The following is a 15,868-nucleotide window of genomic DNA, read 5'->3' on the forward strand; positions in this document are numbered from 1 at the left end:
TTTAGCGCCGGGTACATGTTCAGTTTTTAGCATCTCGTCCATGTTCAGCATTTAGCGTCTGGTCCATGTTCAGTGTTTAGCGTCTGGTGCATGTTCAGCGTTTAGCGCCGGGTCCATGTTCAGTGTCTGTTCCATAATCAGTGTTTAGCATCTGGTCTATGTTCAGCGTTTAGCGTCTGGTCCATGTTCAGCGTTTAGCGTCTGGTGCATGTTCAGCGTTTAGCGCCGGGTCCATGTTCAGCATTTAGCATCTGGTCCATGTTCAGCGTTTAGCGTCTGGTCCATGTTCAGTGTCTGTTCCATAATCAGTGTTTAGTGTCTGTTCCATGTTCAGCGTTTAGCGCCTGGTCCATGTTCAGCGTTTTGCGTCTGGTGCATGTTCAGCGTTTAGCGCCGGGTCCATGTTAAGCTTTTAGCATCTGGTCCATGTTCAGCGTTTAGCGTCTGGTCCTTGTTCAGTGTCTGTTCCATAATCAGTGTTTAGTGTCTGGTCCATGTTCAGCATTTAGCGCCAGGTTCATGTTCAGTGTTTAGGGTCTTGTCCATGTTCAGCGTTTAGCGCCGGGTTCATGTTCAGTGTTTAGGGTCTTGTCCATGTTCAGCGTTTAGCGTCTGGTCCATGTTCAGCGTTTAGCGCCGGGTCATTGTTCAGCGTTTAGCGCCGGGTCCATGTTCAGTGTTTAGCGTCTGGTGCATGTTCAGCGTTTAGCGTCTGGTCCATGTTCAGCGTTTAGCGCCGGGTCCATGTTCAGTGTTTAGCGTCTGGTCCATGTTCAGCTTTTAGCATCTGCTCCATGTTCAGTGTTTAGCATCTGGTGCATGTTCAGCGTTTAGCGTCTGATCCATGTTCAGTGTTTAGTGTCTGGTCCATGTTCAGTGTTTAGCGTCTGATCCATGTTCAGTGTTTAGTGTCTGGTCCATGTTCAGTGTTTAGCGTCTGATCCATGTTCAGTCTTTAGCGTCTGGTCCATGTTCAGAGTCTGTTCCATGTTCAGTGTTTAGCGTCTGGTCCATGTTCAGTGTTTAGCGTCTGGTGCATGTTCAGCATTTAGCGCCGGGTCCATGTTCAGCGTTTAGCGTCTGTTCCATGTTCAGCTCTTAGCATCTGGTCTATGTTCAGTGTTTAGCATCTGGTCCATGTTCAGCGTTTAGCGTCTGGTCCATGTTCGGCGTTTAGCGCCGGGTCCATGTTCAGTGTTTAGCGTCTGTTCCATGTTCAGCGTTTAGCGCCGGGTCCATGTTCAGCATTTAGCATCTGGTGCATGTTCAGCGTTTAGCGTCTGGTCCATGTTCAGTGTCTGTTCCATAATCAGTGTTTAGTGTCTGGTCCATGTTCAGCGTTTAGCGCCGGGTCAATGTTCAGCGTTTAGCGTTTAGCGCCGGGTACATGTTCAGTGTTTAGCATCTGGTCCATGTTCAGCGTTTAGCGTCTGGTCCATTTTCAGCGTTTAGCGTCTGGTGCATGTTCAGCGTTTAGCGCCGGGTCCATGTTCAGCTTTTAGCATCTGGTCCATGTTCAGCTTTTAGCATCTGGTCCATGTTCAGCGTTTAGCGTCTGGTCCATGTTGAGTGTCTGTTCCATAATCAGTGTTTAGTGTCTGGTCCATGTTCAGCGTTTAGCGCCTGGTCCATGTTCAGTGTTTAGCGTCTTGTCCGTGTTCAGCGTTTAGCGCCGGGTCCATGATCAGCGTTTAGCGTCTGGTCCATGTTCAGTGTTTAGCGTCTTGTCCGTGTTCAGCGTTTAGCGCCGGGTCCATGATCAGCGTTTAGCGCCGGGTCCATGTTCAGCTTTTAGCATCTGGTCCATGTTCAGCTTTTAGCATCTGGTCCATGTTCAGCGTTTAGCGTCTGGTCCATGTTCAGTGTCTGTTCCATAATCAGTGTTTAGCTTCTGGTCCATGTTCAGCGTTTAGCGCCTGGTCCATGTTCAGTGTTTAGCGTCTTGTCCGTGTTCAGCGTTTAGCGCCGGGTCCATGATCAGCGTTTAGCATGTGTTCCATATTCATCGTTTAGCTTCTGGTCCATGTTCAGCGTTTAGTGTCTGGTCCATGTCCAGGTTCATGTTCAGCGTTTAGCGTCTGGTCCATGTTCAGCGCTTAGCGCCGGGTCCATGTTCAGTGTTTAGCATCGGGTCCATGTTCAGCGTTTAGCATCGGGTCCATGTTCAGTGTTTAGCATCGGGTCCATGTTCAGCGTTTAGCATCGGGTTCATGTTCAGTGTCTATTAACTCATAAAGACTAAAATATAACTTTTACTAAGTCTATTTAAAATAGTTTACAAAAACTGCAAGATGCAGACCAACAAACAAACAAACAAATGTGGATTGCGCTGTGGATTTTTACTAATAGCATCTCCAAAAAACAGCGCAACAACCACTAAAGCCTCACTCATAATCTAAGCATCCGTGCCCTATTCTCACTCCTCCCTACTTATCGCGGAGGTTGGCACCCTATGACCTGCGCAGTAGCGCCCCCACTCGTCGGCGGCTGTCCCTAACTATACTCCCTAGTTCACCCTATTTTATAGGAAGGAAGTAAACGAGAGCTGTTCATTTAGACCCTGGGGTGGACCGTGCGTAACCAAAAAAATCCATTTACATTCTCTCTGGAGTATCAACTGATCCCAGTTGCCTCCTCTACTTGGGGGTTTTATTCTGTCTATACCTATAAATGTGACCTTATTAATATTCCCTTGATGATGTATAATCAAGTGATTGGCTGCAGAGGTGTCTCTCTTGTTTTTGATGTCACGTATGTGCTCACCTACTCTCCTACAGAATTTTCTTCTCGTCTTACCCACATACTCTATCCCACATTCGCAAGTAGCCTTATACACCACTCCCTCGGTTTGGCAGTTGATGAATTGCCTTATCTCGTATTTCCTGTCTGTGTTATTGCTAACGAATGTCTTACTTGTCTGTATGAAGGCACATGCTCTGCATCTGCCACATTTATAACATCCCGCTGGTTGCGAGCCTAGGCATGAATAATTCTTAGGACTTTGGTAGTGACTATGGACGAGTCTATCTTTTATAGATCTTCCTCTACAGAACGTCATTTGGGGTGTAACATGGATGGTGTCCTTTATGTCCGGGTCCATGCACAGGACCTGCCAGTGCTTCTGCAGAATTTTCCGGATCTCATTTGCTCCGTTTGAGAATCGTGTTATAAACCGTGTAGTCCCTTCTTCCAATTTGGGGGGTTGTTGTACTAGAAGGTCCTTGCGTTCTTTTTCAAGTGATGATCTATATGCTTCGATTAATACACGGTCGGGATTTCCTTTTTCGCGGATCCGTCCTCTAAGATCATCCGCTTGCTCCTTAAAATTGCCAATATCGGAGCAATTCCGGCAGATTCTTAGGTATTGACCTTTTGGGATCCCGCGTTTAAGGAGTCTCGGGTGGTTGCTTTCCCACCTCAAAAAAGCATTTTTTACAGTGGGTTTACGATAATTTTTAGTCACAACCACTCCATCATCACCTTTTTGGACCAGGACATCAAGGAAAGCCAGACTGTTTTTATTCGTCTCACAAGTAAAGTGTAACCCGAGACTGTTCACATTAAGATTCTCTACGAATTTGCGAAATTTGAATTCGTCACCCCTCCATATTACAAAGACGTCGTCTATGTACCGTAGCCATAGCACCACCTTGTCCTCCAGATTGTCTGACGTGTCATTAAAGACAATTTTTTCCTCCCACCAGCCCAGGAGCAAATTTGCGTAAGTTGGTGCACAGGGGCTACCCATCGTGGTGCCTCTGAGCTGGTGGAAGTACTTACCGTCAAACAAAAAGACATTATTCGTGAGGCAGAATTGCAGAGCTTTGAGTACAAACTCATTGTGTCTGTTGCACTGTCGACCTCTCGTATGCAAATAATCGGCCACTGCCCTTAAACCAACATCATGGGGAATTGAGGAATACAATGATTCAAGATCAATGCTGCACAGGATCATGTCTGATTCCATGCAAATGCCGTCCAATCTCCATGTTCAGCTTTTAGCATCTGGCCCATGTTCAGCGTTTAGCGTCTGGTCCATGTTCAGTGTCTGTTCCATAATCAGTGTTTAGTGTCTGGTCCATGTTCAGTGTCTGTTCCATGTTCAGTATTTCGCTTCTTGTGCATGCTCAGCGTTTAGCGTCTGTTCCATGTTCATTGTTTAGCATCTGGTCCATGTTCAGCATTTAGCTCCGGTTCCATGTTCAGCGTCTGGTCCATGTTCAGTGTTTAGCGTCTGGTCCATGTTCAGTGTTTAGCGTCTGGTCCCTGTTCAGTGTTTAGCGTCTGGTCCATGTTCAGTGTTTAGCGTCTGGTCCCTGTTCAGTGTTTAGCGTCTGGTCCATGTTCAGTGTTTAGCGTCTGGTCCCTGTTCAGCGTTTAGCGTCTGGTCCATGTTCAGTGTTTAGCGTCTGGTCCATGTTCAGTGTTTAGCGTCTGGTCCATGTTCAGTGTTTAGCGTCTGGTCCCTGTTCAGTGTTTAGCGTCTGGTCCATGTTCAGTGTTTAGCGTCTGGTCCCTGTTCAGTGTTTAGCGTCTGGTCCCTGTTCAGCGTTTAGTGCCGGGTCCTTGTTCAGCGTTTAGCGTCTGGTCCATGTTCAGTGTTTAGCATCTGGTCCATGTTCAGTGTTTAGCGTCTGGTCCCTGTTCAGGGTTTAGCGCCGGGCCCATGTTCAGCGTTTAGCGCCGGGTCCATGTTCAGCGTTTAGCATCGGGTCCATGTTCAGCGTTTAGCATCGGGTCCATGTTCAGTGTTTAGCATCGGGTCCATGTTCAGTATTTAGCGTCTGGTCCCTGTTCAGCGTTTAGCGTCTGGTCCCTGTTCAACGTTTAGCGTCTGGTCCATGTTCAGTGTCTGTTCCAGGTTCAGTGTTTAGCGTCTGGTCCATGTTCAGTGTTTAGCGTCTGTTCCATGTTCAGTGTTTAGCGTCTGGTCCCTGTTCAGCGTTTAGCGTCTGGTCCATGTTCAGTGTCTGTTCCAGGTTCAGTGTTTAGCGTCTGGTCCATGTTCAGTGTTTAGCGTCTGTTCCATGTTCAGTGTTTAGCGTCTGGTCCCTGTTCAGCGTTTAGGGTCTGGTCCATGTTCAGTGTCTGTTCCAGGTTCAGTGTTTAGCGTCTGGTCCATGTTCAGTGTTTAGCGTCTGTTCCATGTTCAGTGTTTAGCATCGGGTCCATGTTCAGCGTTTAGCGTCTGGTCCCTGTTCAGCATTTAGCGTCTGGTCCATGTTCAGTGTCTGTTCCAGGTTCAGTGTTTAGCGTCTGGTCCATGTTCAGTGTTTAGCGTCTGTTCCATGTTCAGTGTTTAGAGTCTGGTCCCTGTTCAGCGTTTAGGGTCTGGTCCATGTTCAGTGTCTGTTCCAGGTTCAGTGTTTAGCGTCTGTTCCATGTTCAGTGTTTAGCGTCTGGTCCCTGTTCAGCGTTTAGCGTCTGGTCCCTGTTCAGCGTTTAGCGTCTGGTCCATGTTCAGTGTTTAGCGCCGGGTCCATGTTCAGCGTTTAGCGTCTGGTCCATGTTCAGTGTTTAGCATCGGGTCCATGTTCAGTGTCTGTTCCAGGTTCAGTGTTTAGCGTCTGGTCCATGTTCAGTGTTTAGCGTCTGGTCCATGTTCAGCGTTTCGCACCGGGTCCATGTTCAGCTTTTAAGTTCTGGTTCCCTCATCTCTACTCAGAGGAATCAACTAATTGACTCGGAGAACCAAATTTACCACAAATTGCCACAGTTTTGAGATGCAGATTTCAGCTTTGTGACAAGTGAAGCACAGTTCCAAAATCTACAAGAAAGAGAGCAATTGCAATCAGAGTTTTTTTAAGTTATTTTTTTGTTTTTTTTACCAAATCCGCTGCCAAAAAATGCCAGAAAAATCTCCTAACAGTGGCTCATTCATTACACTACCACGCCTCATTCAGACATCTGATTTTCACATACGAGAGCTCTCCATGGTTTTTCATGGACAGCACTCGTATCTGTGATAGTCTATGGGGTCATTCACATGTTCGGACCATGTCTAATTTTGATCTGAGTGTCGGACCAAAATACACAATGCAAGTCAATGAGTCGGTGAAAACAATCAGACCGCACTTCAATGTTCTGATTGTCCGAACGAAGAAGGTGAAGAAAATGGTATTTTTTAAGTTCTTCATGTATGAGAAAATCAGATGACACTTGTATCGCACTCTGATCAAACTCAGAATAATAGACTCGCTTTTCTCGTAAGTGGAAAAATCGGACGTGTGAACGAGCCCATAATCATCTTTGCTTTTCATTTGATGAGGTTTTTTTGAGCTTTTTTTTCATTGTCAGATTTATCTCTTCTGATGAAAAATGCTCCAAACTAGGTACTGTCCAACTTAAAGGCTGTAAAAAAAAGCTTCAGAATTACGGTAAATCTTTTCCCAAATTCTTCAAAAACTCTCTTCTAAACTGTTTTCTGAAACACTTGTAGAACAGAAAAACTCCACCAAAAACTGCATGAATGATTGTGGTGTAATCCTGCGTAGCAGTGTCAGCAGTTTGCCGGGCGGTTGTGGACTTGCTCTTCTGGATTGTTGAATGTTCTGTTTTTCTATATTATGTTACACTTGTATTTATTACATACACTAATATTTTGCTTTCTATTCTTTTCATATTTGTTATCGTTCTTTTCCTCGTTCATCAACTTTCAGGAAATGAAAGAAAAATGACAACAATTTCACCTTTAGAAAATGGGTTCATGAGCAAAGTTGATGATCAAGTGTCGATGGAAGATGACGTTTCCTACATTTATGGGTCATCCGTGTCCCACATCAAGGAGGAGACTGAATATGTCCGCACTGTGAGTCATAGCTTCATAGTCTCTATCTGTTGTGTGAGACAACATATATCCATCAGCGTCTAACGAATGTGTGGTATGCCGGTCAATGTAAAAGGGATTGTCCAGGGCTATTTCAATTTTTATACTATGACCCTAAAAATTAACAAGTAGGTAGTTCCTAGCAGAGGCAGCTACCTACCTACCCGGCACCAGCACAGAGCAGTAACCGACCACTCCTGCCAGGGATTCAGCTGCTCCACGTCAACCGAGCAGCTCTTTTTTTTCCTATGGGCTGCTCTGTTGATGGGGACTAACTGCAGACATAATGCTGATTGATAGCTGGTTCCCCACAGAGAGGCAGCAGAGAGGCAATCGCGCCCCATCAACAGAGCAGAGCAGAGGAGAAGCCGCTGCTCTGTCAACATGATGTGAATGGAAGCTGATAAATCGTTGGTAGAAGTGGTCTTTCACTGATGACATCATGATGATTGACAGCTAGTTCATCGCAGTGAAGCAGCAGGGAGCCGGCTGTCAATCAGCATGACATTGGCAACAACGTCCTGTTGACAGAGAAGAACAGAAGAGAAGTAGCTGCTCTTTCAACATGTGAATGGAAGCTGATAAATCGTTGGTAGAAGTGGTCTGTCACTGCCGACATCATGAAGATTGACAGCTAGTTCACCACAGTGAAGCAGCAGGGAGTTGGCTGTCAATCAGCATGACATTGGCAGCCACGTCCTGCTGACAGAGTAGAGTAGGAGGAAAAGACGCTGCTCTGTCAATATAATGTGAAAGGAAGCTGATAAATCGTTGGTAGAAGCGGTCTGTCACTGCTGACATGATGAAGATTGACAGCTGATTCACCACAGTGAAGCAGCAGGGAGCCATCTGTCAATCAGTATGATATCGGCAGCCACGCCCCATCAACAGAGCAGAACGGAGAAGAAGCCGCTGCTCTTTCAATGTGATCTGAACTGAAGCTGATGAATCGTTGGTAGAAGTGGACAGTCACTGCCGACATCATCATGATTGACAGCCGGTTCCCCGCAGTGAAGCAGCAGAGAGCAGGCTGTCATGACATTAGCAGCCACGCCCTGTCAACAGAGTAGAGCAGAAGAGAAGCCACTGTTCTGTCAGTGTGATGTCAATGGAAGCGGTCTGTGACTGCTCTGTCTCGGCAGACATCTGCAATGGGCAGAAAAGGCAGGTAGTTTGCAACTACTTAACTGTAAGTTTTTAGGCACATAGTTAAAATTAAAATACTTCTGGGTGATGTTTTTTAGTTTCCATTCCATGAGCCAGTATTAGAGATTTGTAAGAAATTCACAATGAATCTGATTAGTTATGAATATAGTTGGTGCAAATCGATTAGCAGGACCCGGTCAGTTATTCGTGGCCGCTGGACAGGAGCCTTAAGAACAGTCTCCTAGCTGCCGCCATCCGTGACTCTTCTTTTGATTTGCCAGCCTGGCGCAACGTCATCACGCGGAAATAAAGATGTTATGCCAGGCCAGCTAATCAAAAGAAGAGTCATGGATGCCGGCAGCGGCATAGAGGTCCAGCGGCCATAGATTACTGACCAGGATCATAGCAATTGATTGCACCATTTCTACTGTAGCTAGAGCTCTAATGGATGCCAAAAAGAAAGTGTGTGTCAATGGGACTAAAGACTATAATGGGTGCATGTCCTATGCGCCAAAAACAAGAATAGAACACGTCACGTACTCAAAAACAGGACGTGTGAATGGGACTTCGCAAAGTGTCTCTTCAAGAGAAGGGACGGGCAGAGAAGAGAGAGTAAATGATATCAGGTTGAAGTTCACAAGAGCCAGGATCTGTCGGAAGCAGCAGCGCAGCCTGCTAGGCACAGGAGTGACACAGTCTGTACGGCGACATATTGATAGGACATTTTAAAGGAGATTATTTCCAAAGCTTTTTAGTTTTGTAGTTAGGAAATAAATAAGAAACAATGAAAGAAAGGTTAGACGTTGACTTTAAATAAGAAAGCAGCGATGACCGTCACCCACACTTGTGTCTGCATCACATCTGGAGTAAGGAACGTTTCCTTTTTGCCTTTTTAGATCCGAGCTACTTTAGAGAAGATTCAGAGTCATTTATTTAAGGATGAATTGTACAGTAGGAGCACGCAGGAGAAGGTAAGGACAGATATTATTACACAGTTCGCAAAATTTTGTTCATAAAAATGGGAATTAAACAAAAAAAAAACAACTCATCGTACTAATAATGTAAATGTGTCTTCTTCAAAGGAGAAATCAGTGCTCGTCTCCACCCTGACATGTCATTGTGAAAGTAATTGTGGCGTATCTGAGTTTGGACCACCATAGATTTCTCAAAATAAATATTATAGACCACCCATGCCCCTCCAGACATATCATTGTAGCTGGAAAATGTATGGTAGACCTCTCAGCTTCCCCTCTGCCTGAAATGCTAGGTCTCAAAGCCACGAGCTCTCATATACTGTGATACTGTTAAAGAAGGTTGCTTATTTTGGACATTCCTATGTGTTAGGAGGGTCACAAGTTGAAAAATTTAACACTTCTGCGACCCCCAAGTATCTAGCTGTAATGCTACAGCACCCCCGCAGGAGACAACATGTATTACACCGTGCTCATTTATATCAGTGTGTTGTTTCTGGGATGAGGACAGGGCGAGTCCTCCAGAAGAAAGGGAGGGACGCTCTTTTTTTTAATGAAAGTCTCTGTCTATGTATATCTTGTTAGATGACATGATAATGTATTACCTTGTGGCCCATTCGGAACAGTGGTCCCATATAGATTGTAAGCTCTTGGGAGCAGGACCCTGATCCTTTGGTGCATTTTTGAGTTGTCAGGATGAACATTTTGATTTAGTGTCAGTATTTAGAGGTAAGTTTGGCAGAGAATGAATGAAAAGATGTCCGCTCATCTCCAGTCACTTCTATGGGAATTATGGAACTAGATGAGCACGCGTGTATGGAGAGAGATGCGGACGTGCGCAGCCATCTCTAGATCTGGATGTGGCAATTGCTTCACCAGAAACTCCCCGTAGATAATCCTTAAATATCCAAGATTTGGCTGCCAATGTATATGGGGTCTCCGGCCAAGTGATGGTCGGGAGAGATGTTGATCGGGCATGTCCAATTTCGAACTACCAATCGCTTTGTTCTCATGGAGATAAGGCGCCAGCAGAGAAGTCGGTCAGCGGCATTCTCAAAGAGAACACCGCTGCGGGTCGAGCAAACGATTAAGCCCATCCATGGGAGAGTCAGAAGAGATGTCGGTCAGCCGAAGCATCTAATGCGTTTGGTGCCTTTACTACCCTGTCTTTATCTACAATAAAGCTGTGAATAACTCACCGGCCTTCAAAAGAGATTGAGATGACTCTGATGAACTCGCCCCAGTCTGTAGTGCAAAGCTGATAATTGAGCTGCAGAAATCAGGAATGCTAGAGTGGCCAGTGGGAAAAACTGCAATATTTGAAAATGTATTTTTTTCAATGAATAGCCCCAAAACTACGTTTTAAAGTCTAATTTAAATAATAGGTCATTTTCTGATTATTCCTTAATGATTGGATCCACAAGAGGCGTTTTCCTAGATTTATCTTGAATACATTGAGTAATATAATACCTATATATTATGTAATGTAATGCTCATATTATTGATTATTTTTTCCCCTTTTTCTCATTTTTATGGTCCAGGCTGCGCCGGGTGCAGTCAGTGACTTGGACTTTCCTGTGTAGCAATTACTGGGTCCTCAGTGTTTGCTTTCTGCAATTACATTGGATTAGTGAGCCAGATGAGCCGTAAAGTTGTTGACATACAGTGTGTGCTCATCGGGTGTATTTACCGCCTCTGCCTTCATTCTCCTGGCGCCTGATAAGCATCGCACCATTATTTTATATGCGCAGGGTCAGGTTTCTGTTGGACCTTGAATAGACAGGACGACCAGTAAAGATTAGGGTATAGATACCACTTTCTCAGCTGAATTATAGCACATAACATGAATGTTATTAAGTGGTACCTACCCCTATTCCTAGCTTTTTGTTTAGGTAGGAAAATAATGGGGGGTCTTCCAGGACTAAAATATTAATGTCTGATGCCATTTGCTTTAATAACAGCTGAGCTGCAGTACCGGAAAACAACCACTAGTTGGAGCGCAGAGCTCTCCTGTTTCTGCTCCATAGACTTGCTAGCAACCGATTGGTGGGGTACCAGCTATCAGACCCCCCCCCCCACCAATTTAGGAAATCGATCATATATCCCTAGGATGAATATCTTGGTTCTAGACAACCCCTTTATGCATTCCTTACGGACGTTTTTTAAGCGCCTACCTGCCTTAATAAGGGAGGGAATCATTGCCTTGCACTGATGAGGACTAACAAGGCAGCAACAGTCTCTGACAATCACAATGGATCCGGATCATTTTTGGCCACATAGTTGAAATATAAAATCATTTTATGACTAAGCATCACAGTAAACTTTTTGGCATTACAAGTCATCCATCTTCTGAAGGACTTATCCATGTAGATGGTGGCCCAGTCATTTCTGAGTCGTGTAATACCACACGTTTCCACTAGCGGCCACTGTAGGAGAAATGCAAATTTCCTCCAGCCGCATCAATCAGATGATCACGAGAGTCGCTGGTAGTCAATAAGGGGTCATAGAAACCCCCCATTTTAAACCTTTTTTAAAAAACCTATTATAATCAAATTCTGATTAATCATTGATTTTTTTTTACACCTGACATAACACAGAATGGGCTTCTTGAGAAAGAAAATGATTCCTTCGACTCCCGATATAAACGGATCGTTGAGAAATTAAAGAATCAGGACCTGCAGATTCTGGAGGTGAATAGAGAAAATGAAGATCTGCAAATCAAGGTACGATCACAGATTTTCTCACTAGTGTAAAAAAAATTGTTCTTATATTTATTTGGAGACATATATTTATATAAATTTAATATTTTTATGTTATTATATATATATATATATTGGAGATGTTATTTATATATTTAATATTTTTATGTTATTACATGTATATTGGAGATATATATTTATATATTTTTGTTATTATATATTTTATATTTTTATTATTACATATATTATATATAAATTATATTTTATGTTATTATTACATATATATTGGATATATATTTTTTAATATTGTTATATTATTACATATTTAATGTTTTTTTATGTTATTATTACATATATATTGGATATATTTTTTTGATATTTTTATATTATTACATATATGTTGTTTTTTATGTTATTATTACATACATATTGTTTTTTTATATTATTACATACTGGATTTTTTAAATATTTTTACATTACTACATATATTTTTTTAATGTTATTATTACATATATAGGATATATAATTTTGAATATTTTTATATTATTACATATATTTTTTTATGTTATTACATATATTGGATATATATTTTTTTATATTTTTATATTATTACATAAATATTGTTTTTTTATATTGTTACATCAAATTGATTTTTTTAATATTTTTATATTATTACATATATTGTTTTTTTATTTTATTATTGCATATTTAGGATATAATTTTTTATATTTTTATATTATTACATATATTTTTTTATGTTATCATTACATATATATTGGATATATTTTTTTTATATTTTTTATATCATTACATATATATTTTTTATGTTATTATTAGATATATATTGGAGATACATATTTATATATATTTTTATGCTATTACTATCTATTTATACTATACATTTATATTTCAGTGATTGTAATATGTTTTGTCCTAGTTGGAAGCGACGCGTGAAGCTGGAGCAGAAGCGATAAGGGACGCAACTCGTAAACTGTATGAAAACTACAACAAAAAGTCTGAACTCCTCCGAAAATCTCATGAAGAGGAGAAGCAGCAGCTACAGGTGAGGAAGGATAGCAGTGCTATACCCTATACACACAAATATGGCTCTGTATGCATCTCTTCCTGGTCACTGCTTTATTCTATGGACACTTTTCTGTTCATTAATCCCCACTTTGTTGGATCTAATATATAATAATATTTATTTTTAAAAAGTCCTAAAAAGTTCTTATTTATCTTGTTGCAGTATATCAGTCTTAAAAATGTCATTGAGCTAAGGCGATCTCTACCAAAACCCTTTCCGGTCCTTTCCCGGAAAAACAAGCATATTTTCAATTTACTGCTTATTAAAATTTGCAGCCGTTCTTGAGATATGAACACTTTTCTTTTGCTTACAGCTCGTTGCTTAGGAGACCGACCACCTCTGCTATCTAGCTTGTAAGAACTACGCTGAAGCTGGCCGGGATTAGGAGGTAACAGAGCGCTCCACCAATGCTGGACAGCTTCAAAACAAGTGCTTACAAGCTCAATAAAAAGCGATTCTAAGCATTGTGAATTTTCTACTGTCTAGCAGCGGTGGTCGGTCTCCAGGGCAACAAGTTGTAAACAAAATAAAAGTGTTAATATCTCAAGAACGGCTGAAGATTTTTAGATGCAGTAAATTGCAAAATTGCTTGTCTTTTACAAGCACTATCCAACAATACCCGTTTATGAAGATGAGAATTAACACTATAAATAACTATACACTGCAGAGACGTTTCCATAATCTCATATAATCCCTTTAAGATGATGGAAGTAATGAGTTCATTTTGGGTAATATTTTTTTTTGGCCCTATTTCTTAGGTTTCTGTAACAGAACATGATGATCACTTTAAGAAAAGTATCGAGAGACTTAATGATGTGGCTGAAAAAATTCAGGAGAAGCATAGCAGGATCCTTGAATTGGAGAAGCTCATGGAGCGAATGGAGGCAGTGAGTGATGAGGGGCTTATAATGTTAAAGGGGTATTCCAATCTCATGTATTTATGGCATATCCGCAGGGTCCCGCTCTTGAGATCGACGGGGGTTTTTCATGATAAAAAAGCTATAAAAACTCATTAAAAACACATACATTATGCATCTTATCATTTAGAATGCATTCTGCATGTTTTGTGCACATGAAGCGTTTTTTTTCCATGAAAAAAACGCATTGCGGTAAAAAAAAAGCAGCATGTTCATTCATTTTGCGGATTTTCTGCGTTTTTCCCGCTATTCCATGCATTTGGGAAAAAAAAACGCACAAAAATGCACAAAAAACGCATCAAGAACGCATGAAAAAACGTGAAAAAAAACCGCATGCGGATTTCGGGCAGAAATGTCCGTTTTTTGTCAGGAAAATTTCTGCAAGAAATCCTGACGTGTGCACATACCCTCAATGTTCTCCTCTTTATGGTGATTAATATTTGAGTTCATTCATTTTAGATTATCACAGGTGGCACTATTTGAGAAAAGGAGGCATGATTTAAAGAGAATCTGTCACCAGGTTTTTGCCACATTATTTGAGAGCAGCATGATGTAGAGGCAGACACCCTGATTCTAGCCATGTGTCACTTCATGGGTTGCTTGCTCTAGTTTTGATAAAATCTCTGTTTTATCACCAGGAGGTTATCCCTAGAGGACTAGTAAACCTGCTATCATGGAATCCAACCCCGCCCTCATCACTGATTGGCAGCTTTCTACAGTACACATAGGATGCAGCCAATCAGGAGCGTGGGCGGGGTTATACACAGCTCAGTATTCAGAAAACTGATAGATCTGCAGGAGATAAAACAGGAATTTTATCAAAACTGCAGCAAGCAGCCCACTAAGTGACACATCATTGGAATCGGGGTCTCTGCCACTACATCATCCTGCTTTCAGATTTGGTAGCAAAAACTTGCTGACAGATTCCCTTTAAGCATTTTTAATTTACATTCTAGTCCCCTACAGGAGGCTTAAACCTGTGATCACCTGTACTATACACTTCAATACTGCAGTATATCATAGAAATTATTTTTTTTTCTATGCTTTCCAACTTTCTTTGTTTTTTTTCTATAGGAAAATGCATCTTTGTTTGAAAAGAAACATTTACTTGAAAATGAGCTATCAAGAAGAATGGCCGATCCTTCCAACAAGAATGGGTCAGTAGCAGGACTACAATGTAGGTGGTTAAGCTGAGTGACTGCCATGATTTATGCTGTTCCTGCACCCACTGGGGCATCAGACAAGTTTCCCAGATTGTGGGTGGTCTGAACAGTCCTCTACTGCTAGCGGCAAATAAATTGACACCTAGCGGCCACTGCTGGAGTGATGTAGTATTACATGGCGCCTATTCAGATGTATATAGAACTATGTAATACATGGTCACATTGAGTCCTACACGAGGGACAGTTCTCAATGTGAGGGGGGCACTAAGGGAGGTAAACCTGCCTACAGAGCCTTGTGTGGGTATAATGTTATAATCCTGTATATTTAGGCCTCCAGCAGAACAAGTGAGCTCTCATTCAACTGTTTATAACTGCAGACTCTGCCCCAGTCTACAGAGTAAAGCAGGCGAATGAGCTGCACAAAACAGGAAAGGTCAGCCTGTGGTGTGCAATATTTCAAGAGGATCTTTTTTTAATAGATATTTATATTACATGGAAAAAGATGTTTGATAAAAACCCATTTGTAATATTTTCTTTTTTTTTTTTCTTTAGTTGTTCGTCCATTCAGGACGAGGTTTTGACTGTTGACGAACAAATAAATCACTTGCAGCAATTGATGATGTCTCAACACCAGCTTCTCCGCGCATTAATCCAGGAGGTAAGGGCTTGTTTCATCTGGGCTCCTGCTGTTTCCCATGCTGTTACCTTCCTCGGGGAAACAGTCAGAAAACCTATAAAAATAATTACATAAATTTAATACAGGATTGGGGCCTAAAAACAGGAGACGGTTGCCTCATGCTTGATTTTGCCTATTAAGCCTTATTTTTCATAACTGTACATCACTGTCATTTTTGTATTAATTCATTCATGTCTTGCCCCAGTGGTTCCCACTGGTCTTTCTTTAGTTCTGTGAAGCATGCAGTCATGTGACCGCTGCAGACAATCACTGGTCTCAGTGTTCACATACTGTTAGGATCACCTAGTGAGGTGGATTCACAAAGTGGCAGTTCAGGGTGGATACATGGAGCCTGGTTGGTGGAGGGCACATGGGAGATCGAGGAT

At 42.0% G+C, this 15,868-nt stretch overlaps 1 protein-coding gene across 4 annotated transcripts in view; it reads left to right on the forward strand.

Moving 5' to 3' along the window:
- Nucleotides 1–15,868, forward strand: part of CCDC68 (coiled-coil domain containing 68) — a 125,874-nt gene that overhangs the window by 20,283 nt on the left and 89,723 nt on the right. For all 4 annotated transcript variants that reach the window (XM_069746023.1, XM_069746025.1, XM_069746024.1 and 1 more), the window contains exons 2-8: nucleotides 6,660–6,808; nucleotides 8,869–8,943; nucleotides 11,541–11,666; nucleotides 12,580–12,705; nucleotides 13,485–13,613; nucleotides 14,718–14,800; nucleotides 15,359–15,464. In XM_069746023.1, the coding sequence (XP_069602124.1) occupies nucleotides 6,660–6,808; nucleotides 8,869–8,943; nucleotides 11,541–11,666; nucleotides 12,580–12,705; nucleotides 13,485–13,613; nucleotides 14,718–14,800; nucleotides 15,359–15,464 (794 nt within the window). The remainder of the gene's footprint in view (nucleotides 1–6,659; nucleotides 6,809–8,868; nucleotides 8,944–11,540; nucleotides 11,667–12,579; nucleotides 12,706–13,484; nucleotides 13,614–14,717; nucleotides 14,801–15,358; nucleotides 15,465–15,868) is intronic.

This window comes from Ranitomeya imitator, chromosome 1 (genome assembly GCF_032444005.1).
Source record: "Ranitomeya imitator isolate aRanImi1 chromosome 1, aRanImi1.pri, whole genome shotgun sequence".
NCBI lineage: Eukaryota > Metazoa > Chordata > Amphibia > Anura > Dendrobatidae > Ranitomeya > Ranitomeya imitator.